This window comes from Erigeron canadensis, chromosome 7 (genome assembly GCF_010389155.1).
Source record: "Erigeron canadensis isolate Cc75 chromosome 7, C_canadensis_v1, whole genome shotgun sequence".
Taxonomy (NCBI): domain Eukaryota; kingdom Viridiplantae; phylum Streptophyta; class Magnoliopsida; order Asterales; family Asteraceae; genus Erigeron; species Erigeron canadensis.
The window spans coordinates 3,666,147-3,675,467 of NC_057767.1; the positions used below are offsets into that span (position 1 = coordinate 3,666,147).

At 31.9% G+C, this 9,321-nt stretch overlaps 1 protein-coding gene across 1 annotated transcript; it reads left to right on the forward strand.

The window, feature by feature from the left end:
• Positions 1 to 2,493: 2,493 nt before the first annotated feature.
• On the forward strand, positions 2,494 to 7,977 carry LOC122608366 (very-long-chain aldehyde decarbonylase CER3-like). Its single transcript, XM_043781461.1, has 11 exons — positions 2,494 to 2,642; positions 2,731 to 2,954; positions 3,701 to 3,936; positions 4,114 to 4,333; positions 4,858 to 4,985; positions 5,650 to 5,906; positions 6,025 to 6,132; positions 6,358 to 6,564; positions 7,231 to 7,341; positions 7,447 to 7,620; positions 7,765 to 7,977. Exons 1-11 carry the CDS (start codon positions 2,514 to 2,516, stop codon positions 7,918 to 7,920), a joined length of 1,950 nt encoding a protein of 649 aa, XP_043637396.1. The 5' UTR covers positions 2,494 to 2,513; the 3' UTR covers positions 7,921 to 7,977.
• The last annotated feature ends 1,344 nt before the right edge of the window (positions 7,978 to 9,321 follow it).

Sequence of the window (9,321 nt, forward strand, 5' to 3'; positions counted from 1 at the left end):
GATTATTTTCATGATACATGGTGATTTTTAGTGAAAGAAAAATCTATTATTTTATTTATTTTATTTTAATACGTGTTTTATTTTAACTGGATCATAAGCATAATAAATATGAGTGTATATAATTATACTGTAAGAGGGGAGGGAGTGGAAGCGGGGAAGGGGTTGCGGGGTCACGGGGCCGGGAGGGCACACCGTCGCCGGTGTTTAACCGCAGGAGAGAGGAGAAGAAAAGGGGGGAAGGAAGCCGCAGCAGGGAAATAAGAAAGAGAAAGGGAGAAGGAGAGAGAGAGCCATTTGATTGGTTGGTCAAAGCATGTGGTCCCCCCACTAACGGGACTTTTGACCGTTATTAAAAAAAAAATTATTTTATTTTTTTTAACCTTTTTATCTTTAAAAACCAACACCACTTCACCATTTTTATATAATAAAACACCATTCTTCTCCATTTTCTCTTCTCTTTCTTTCAAATTATATACCAAAACTCCATCCCTTTTATAAAAAAAAAACATGTCATCTGATTCTTCTTTGTCGAAGGATTTAAATTATCCCTTTTTTAATATTTCTAAGAAAATGTGATGTTTTTAATATTATTGTTGTTATTTTATATAGTTTGTAAAATTATATAGTATTAAAAATAAATGAAAAAGAAATGATGAGGTGGAGATGGGGGAAAATGGAAGAAAATGTCGTCAATGATTTGGGGAAGATGGGGGAAGAATAGAATAAAATGATGTGACAAAATTTTATTGGTTAATGGTGGAGGAAGAATGGTAACCATTCCCTCCCCTAATATTTAAAAATATTTTAACTTTTACCAGTCAAATCATGTTTAAAATTCCTTTAATATTTAAAAATATTTTAAATTTTACCAGTCAAATCACGTTTAAAATAAAGAGTAAAAAAATTATGTTTTAAGTTGAGTCTAAAGTTACGACTTTTTAACCAATGAGTAGCTTTCATTACACCCCGGTCCATTAATGATGATGACACATAACTTTTATCAACATTTGGTTCAATCAAAAGTACTATGATTACGGCCCCGTCATAAATATGTTTTAAGTACATGAAAAAGAACATGTAGAGTTAACATTAAAGTTTTTTATGATTTTTTAATTTGATTTCTCCTTTATTTTCACATATATTAATTCATGCTAATACGTATCTAGTATTTTGTCATGGCCGAACACTTTTACTTTCTTACGTAAAATAAGTTAACATAAATGTTGATTAATTCAATGAATTAATTCTTAAATTATAAACAACTTAAGTGCCAATGGATAGCTAGCCCAGCGTCATCTCAAACCTTCAATGAAAGCTTGTTCTTTAAACAATCAAGGTTTAAATTCAAAGGGTTGCCGGTTTTACCCCAAATGCATTCAATGTCGTAGTTGTCGTGTCGTTAAACGATCTATCCGGAGTTTTCCATGTGAACTACCGTGATGACATTCTGCCCGATGGGTATCAAGACCGGGATGAACATGCTCTGACCGAAAACGAAAGCTAAAAAAAATAAACAACTTTAGTTAGGGTATCACATTCAAATAATCACAACTCTTTGCTTTAAATATCATATACATATAAACTCATTGTTTATCACGTATATTTGTTTAACCGTGCATCACAAATAAATATAATCCATCCGTGCGACGGGTATTAAAATTAGTTAAGATATATATTATTTTATAAAAAAATATCAATCCTTATAACCATTAGCCTAAAAATTCTCCTAAAATCATATAAATGTGACAAGTGAATTTCACCTAATCTCTTTTCTAATTTTACATTTTGAATTTTCACTTGTCACCATCTTATGAATTAAGAAGATTTTTAGGCTAATTAATTAGGGGGATTAATCAATTTTCTAATTTATGAAATCAGAACTTATTCATTTATAATACGAGAGAAAGTACCCGCGCGTTGCGGCGGTGAGATGATAGGGTGATAGGTCATAGAGTATGATAGCCGAATATCTTAGTTGTACGGGTTCTGCCCTCATATTTAAAAATTTGTCGAAAGTATATCGAATGACATTTCTAATGAAATAACATGAAATTCTAAGAACACCCATATAATTTTTATAATTTATCGATGTATGGTTTTTGAGATAAAAGATTTTGAATGAATTAGATGAATAAAATGATTTATGGAGGAGAGAGAACAAAAAAATGAGTGATTGAGATTTGAAGAGAGAGATGAAAATAAAAGTTGAAAATTGGAAATTGGGAATGTAGGACATTAATGTATGGTACATTATGTATTATCAACGTGTACATCGTTTGAAATTGAAAGTTGAAAATTGAATGTAAATAACTGGTCATCAATTCGGTCCTGCTTTTGCACTTTCATATTTACACATGCAAATATCAGAATTGCTAATTTTACTCTACGTACATCCACAGTGTGTATATATAGTCCAAGAACAAACAGGTTTTTGAAACTTAGAGAAAATTGGGTTTTTGGTATACCTTGTTTACTCTTTACATGATTTGATTTCTCATACTTTTTGTTAGAAAATGGATACCCCAAAACATCATATCCTCGAAGAAATTGAGATAGATTTCGACGCTGAAAGGGTTTGTCCTTCAGGGGAAATGGGAGCTGCATTGTTTGGTTGGCCATGGCAGAATTTGGGCAGTTACAAGGCATGTGTATATATATCTTGATTTGTGTTTTGTAATTGGACTTTATATAACTTGATGTTCTAATAGATTTGAACCTTGTTTGAACCAGTATATCTTGTTTGGGCCACTTCTTGTTGAGTTCATTTCTTCAACAATCTACGAAACGAGGCAATGTGAGTATAGTTGGTGCATTCATATTCTGATCTTGTGTTCGCTAAGAGGAGTTGTACACCAACTATGGAGCTCATTTGATAGCATGCTTTGGCTTAATCGAACTAATCGATTATCTAAAAGAGGAGTCGATTTTGGTCAAATCGATCGTGAATGGCATTGGTAAGTTGTAGTCCTCTTCCATTTTTGAGAGATTCAGAGGTGTTTTGAAATTGGTTATGATGATTTTTAAAACAATATATGGTAATTACCTCTCAATATTCATCATAATGATAATGATAGTATTTATACAGGAATGGTTGTTATAAACTTTTAGCAACTTACGTGAGAAATTTTTTAAGTTAAATTCATACAAGCTATATAACAAATCAAAAACCATTTTGAATGAAGTGTAAACTTTTTTAAGTATCTAACAAATATTATGAACTTAATCAAATTCTTTTCTTTAAGTATGTAGCAAGGGGCTTTTCAAAAAAAAAAAAAATGTAGCAAGGTGCTATCAGGATCGGCCCAATAAGGTTAGTGGGCCAGGATGTTGATTATTGGCCTTCAGATACAAAACTTAAACTTCTTTGTTTTAGGTTAGATACTGAAAAAAAAAAAAAAAAACAAAACAAAAAGCCCCCAAAAATTGAGCTTATGTTAAGGGTTTTTCAATTTATTAAGTTTTTATGTTAGATAGTTTAAAAACTTAGTTCTAACAAATAAAATACTTTAAAAACAGTTCTTTATAATTGGGCTTACATATTGGGCTTATGTTAAAGCTTTTTGTTAGAGCTTCTAAGCCATCCAAAATCGATCCGGCCAGGATAATCAAAAAGATTACACACACAAAACACCAACATATAGCTTTTTATGAAATGACACACCGTATAGATAATTTGGCATCGTTATTCCGTTGATCACAGGGACAACTTCATCATACTTCAAGCATTCATGGCTTCAATAATCTTATTGATCAACCCTTCAATATTGACCAATCTTCCTACATGGAAAACAAGTGGAATTATTTCTTGCATATTTTTCCATATTGGGCTTTCGGAACCTTTATATTATTGGCTTCATAAGTTAGGACATTCATCCCATTTCTTCCAACAATATCATTGGCTTCACCATAGTTCTAAAGTAAACCATCCTTATACAGGTAAAATGTAGATTAATTTAATCATTTATACGTATTTCATTTAATTAAGGTATCGAACTATCCCGCCTAAAAAATGGCTAGGAGATAATTTAATAAACCTCTCAATTAGCCGTATTACGTTTATTATGATTATAACTACTCACTATCTCTTGTGCGATTTTGCCATTTTTGGTGCAGCTGGGCATGCAACATTTTTCGAGCATTTACTACTTTGTGTGATTATAGGAGTTCCGATTGCTGGGACTACATTGATCGGACATGGTTCCCTTATCATGTTCTATGGATATGTTTTGATTTTTGATTTCCTTAGATGTATGGGGCATAGTAATGTCGAAATTGTGCCTCGTTACATTTTTGATAACCTCCCTATATTGAAATATGTTATTTATACGCCAACGTAAGTTTTTTTTTTTACTGAATTTAATATTTAGAGTTAACTGCATAGCAAGTAACTTAACCAACTTTGGCTTAATTAATTTTTCCATGATAAAAACTCGGACAAATATCGGCCGACATGGTTACTACTCAGTGATAACTCCATCAAAAAAGGGTGAAAAATCAGTTTGATATGTTTAAAGAATTGCATTAAAGTTACTTAACATATTTTTAGAATCGTAAGAAATTTTAGTGGTCCTATGAACTAATGAACATCAGAACATGACTTACATATAATTTCAAAGTTTATAAATAATTTCAAAACTTATTATATTATTTCGCATTCATTCGCCTACAAGGAGTACTCACTGCGAGTACCGATAAACGGATCTTATAACTTTGCCTACTACCCTTCAAATTGGCCTATACTAAAAGTTTGCATACCTTAAATCAAAGTTGATTAATTTTATATGCATGTATGTAGCCAATTTAACTACCTAAGAATGAAGTAGGAAATAAAGATCTAATGATTTGTCTGTTGCATAGATACCATTTTATACACCACAAAGACATGAAGACCAACTTTTGCCTCTTTATGCCTCTCTTTGATATTTTGGGAAATACAATGAATGAGATTTCGTGGGATCTTCATAGAGAAATAAGTTCAACTCAAGGTATATCCTTTTTTATCATTTAAAAAAAAAAATTCATTTACAAGTCTATGAGACCAATTGGGCGAAGTTTGAGAAATTTAGTATGAGAGGTGTTGGGATTTTTTGGGGGTGGAGGGCATAAAGGGCGCATTTAGTTGTAAAATAACTCTTCTTTTTAATTTTTGTTTTTTATAAAAACATTAAAAACAAAAAATGTGCTCTCATAGTTTTTAGAAGATATAATTTTAAGAAAACAGAAAATGTAATTTTTATTTTTCAATGAAAAACTTGAAAACATTTTCACATCTCTAACATGTTTTCTTGTTTTCTAAAAGGAAATTGAAAATACCATTTTCAAATTATAACACATAAAGTTTTCACTTTGTTTTGGAGAAATAAAAAACCTTTTTAACTTCTACAAAATTAAAAATAAAAAACTTAAAACATTTTTTACAAAGCTTTGACACTATATAAGACTTTTCTTTCGGCCACATAAATTAGAATCTTCAAAGTTTTTTAATTTAAAAAAAAAAACAACCTCGGGAAATATTTACCAAAATAGCTTTTGGCACCCTCAACCTTAATCCATTAGAAATCGGTGAAAAATGTAATATCAAATTAATAGCATATCATAACCTCAAGCTAGCTTATACCCTAGTACTGATGTTTCTATTTGTTCGTGTAGGCAAAAAAGCGAAAGCACCGGAATTTGTGTTTCTTGTACACGGGGTTGATATAAAGTCATCAACGCATGTTCCGTTATTTTTTCGATCACTATCCTCATGGCCATATAACACAAATATTATTCACTTGCTACTTTGGCCTGCTTCTTTCTTGGCGGCGTTGATCATGTGGGCTAAATCAAAGACTTGGTTGCTCGCTTTCTTCCATCTTAGAGGAAAATTGCTTCAAACTTGGATTGTGCCACGATGTGGATTCATGGTATATATAGCCCAAATTTGTGCTCAAACCATACATACTTCATTGTCCATATATATAATAAAAGTAAAGAATTTTGGTTTCGGTACATACTGATTATGTTTTTAATTTATGGTTGTAGTACTTTTTACCATTCGCGAAAAATGGCATAAATAATCAAATTGAGAAAGCTATACTAAGAGCTGATAGGATTGGTGTCAAGGTTTTAAGTCTCGCGGCCTTAAACAAGGTTTGTATCTGAATAAGTTATAGATGAAATGATGGCTCAAGTTAATTTTTTTATAATCATTGATCCGCAAATGTCTTAAACTTGGTCTCCATGATCGTGACTCCAATGTTACATTAGTGTCTCAGCTAGTAGTCCAATACGCTCTTCGTTAGTCTAGTTTGATTTGAATGAGAAATACAACCATCTAAAAACTCTTGTAATATGGAAATCTTGATGGTTTTACAGAATGAAGCTTTGAATGGAGGTGGGAAACTTTTTGTCACGAAACTTCCGGATCTTAAAGTTCATGTAGTCCATGGAAATACATTGACCGCAGCCGTTATTCTCAATGAGATTCCTCAAGATGTGAAAGAGGTGTTCTTAACAGGAGCTACTTCTAAGCTTGGAAGAGCCATTGCCCTTTATTTAACTCGTCGTAAAGTTAAAGTCATGGTATGTTCCTTGAAACAAATTTGGTCGTTTCTAATTACTTTTATAGGCATAAATTACCCATAAATTGGTATATGTGGTCGGTTTGGGTTATGTTTTGTCACCCACCCAATGGGGTTGGTGGCTCATTTGTAAAGTACTACTGTCCTAGTACCTTGAGTTCATCAACACGTATTCGAGACCCACTCACCACAATTATGGGGTTGTGATAATTTGGGATATATTCAGAAGTCCTAAGTTCAATCTTAGGCAGTCTGTGTAGTTTGAGAGTAGCAGTAGGATAGTTTGCAGTTAAAAATTTTTTTTCATCATTGCAGGTAAAAGTGTTTGGGTTATGTTTGTATTATCGCTAGCTGTTAAAATGAGGCAAATCCAAATAATAAATCATATAGGAAACTTATTGAAATTCAAACAATTTACATTTTCAAGGGCCCTATTTTAAATGCAAACAGGTTCCTAAATAACATTATGCAACTGCAAACTGATAACTAAAAAACATGGAGTTTGTAAAATTTGGTTCTGGTCAACCCGACCCAACCTTAAAGAGTTGCCCATTGTTGCCTGAACCCATTTTGACCCGTTAAGTAGTGTGTTTGCCATATTGACCACCAAGTACTATTCGCCTTCATAAACTTTAACCTTCGTGTGGGTGACTAAATTTTGGTGCAGATGCTTACCGAATCCACTGAAAGATTTACAAGAATTCAGAAAGAAGCTCCACTAGAAAGCCAAAGCTCTTTGGTGCAAGTCACCAAGTATCAAGAAGCTAAACATTGCAAGGTTAGATTGTGTTCAATTTCATTGAATTTTCTTGTTAGAAAAAGGTCATTTTGCAATATAGTAAATCATTTTTATTTTTATTTTGGTCTACATGATTTTAACTAGACATGGATTCTGGGTAAATGGGCTACACCAAGTGAGCAAAGATGGGCACCACCAGGAACTCATTTTCATCAATTTGTGCTTCCACCGGTGTTCGAATTCAGAAGAGATTGCACATATGGTAAGATGGCTGCCATGAGGCTTCCAGATGATGTTCAAGACCTTGGCTTCTGTGAGGTACTGTTAAAAAAGACAGAACAACCCTTATAGGTCAGATAACTAAGTGCTTAAAGAACAGACTGTCGCAACTTGATATTGAATGTGAAATTTGTGGGTCGTTTTGAGCTTTAATAAATGACTAGCGGTTTTTTCTTTTGGCAGTACAAAATGGAAAGAGGTGTGGTGCACGCTTGTCATGCAGGCGGGATAGTTCATCTACTTGAAGGTTGGAGCCACCATGAAGTTGGCGCGGTCGATGTGGTCCAGATTGATTTGGTATGGGAAGCAGCTCTGAGACATGGGTTCAAACCTGTTTGAAGTTGTCTTTCTTAGAAGATATCTGTTTATTGTAGAATAATTACTTCAAAACTTCCATCTTTACCTTTTCTTGGTATTCTTTCTATATCATAAAAGTTGAAGCATTTTTGTTTGGTTTGTTTCTTACTTTTCCACAACCATTCCATATGTAAAAATTGCATGGGTGTCAAAAAAAAAAAATAACTAGTGAAAACTAGATTGTAATTTTTTGCGTGAAGTTAATTGTCACATACTTGAACTAGCCGCTAATTTTCCTTTAACAATCAATACATGCTTAAACCAAATTTTGACCTCTGAATCACTTCTTTGTACCTTATTATCATCATAAGTCATATGATATCATAAACCAAATAATTATCCCTCTTTTGTCATATATTTTCTTTTTTTTATTTAATATATTTAATAATTAAGAACTTTATGAGTTAAATTTCATGTTTTTTTTATTTAATAAACTAAAATAACCACCAATTAGCTATTTTTTACTTAATCCATAAAAACATTTTTCACACATTCAGCCAGTTCATTACATTCATAATTTTATATAAGATTCATTTCATTACATTCATAATTTTATATAAGATTCATCGCTTTATATCTTCCATGATTATTTTCGTCATTCTCTTTATGTTTTCTTTAATCTTATTTCTTTCCATTGCGTTTCTATTATTCTGAAAATAAACTCGACAATATACGGATAATCTCTTTCTCTTTCTAAATTCATTGTTTAATGAGAAAATCACATGATTAGCCAAATTTCATTGCGATTATATAAGATTAGCCAAGTTTTTTTGAATTTTCACAAAATAGCCAACAAAATCGCAATTAACTGACAAAATCGCAATGAGATCTTCAAAATCCCAATAAGATTAATGAAATCGCAACGAGATTCCTAGAATCGCAACGAGATTACGAGAATCGCTATTCGATTATTCTGCATAATCTCTATGAGATTATTCTACAGAATCTCTACGAGATTATCAGAATCACATAGAGATTATCATAATCGCATTGCGATATTTAGAATCTCGTTACAATTTTACAGAATCTCGTTGCGATATTGAAGTTCTCATTACGATTTTGTAAATCTCATTGCGATTTTGTTGGTTATTTTGTGAAAATCCAAAAAAAACTTAGACTCCTATTTGGCTAATGTGGTGATTCTCTTGTTTAATAACACTGTTAAATATACTATTAAAAATCTCACGAATTTATGTTTAAAAAAAATAAACAACTTCACAAAGGGTAATGATTAATCCTCCTAATTGTTTAGCCTAAAAATCCTTCTAATTAATAGGATCGTGACATATGAAAAATCAGAAGATGAGATTAGAAAAGAGAATTAATGAATTATATGTGTTAACAAATGGATATATTAAAAAAAATTTTAAGGGAATTGGTTAA

Coding starts and splice junctions, on each gene's coding strand:
- LOC122608366 (XM_043781461.1), top strand. CDS start 2,514: ATGGATACCCCAAAACATCATATCCTCGAAGAAATTGAGATAGATTTC. Junction 2,955..3,700: donor ATCGATCGTGAATGGCATTG/GTAAGTTGTAGT, acceptor CGTTGATCACAG/GGACAACTTCATCATACTTC. Junction 3,937..4,113: donor AGTAAACCATCCTTATACAG/GTAAAATGTAGA, acceptor TTTTTGGTGCAG/CTGGGCATGCAACATTTTTC.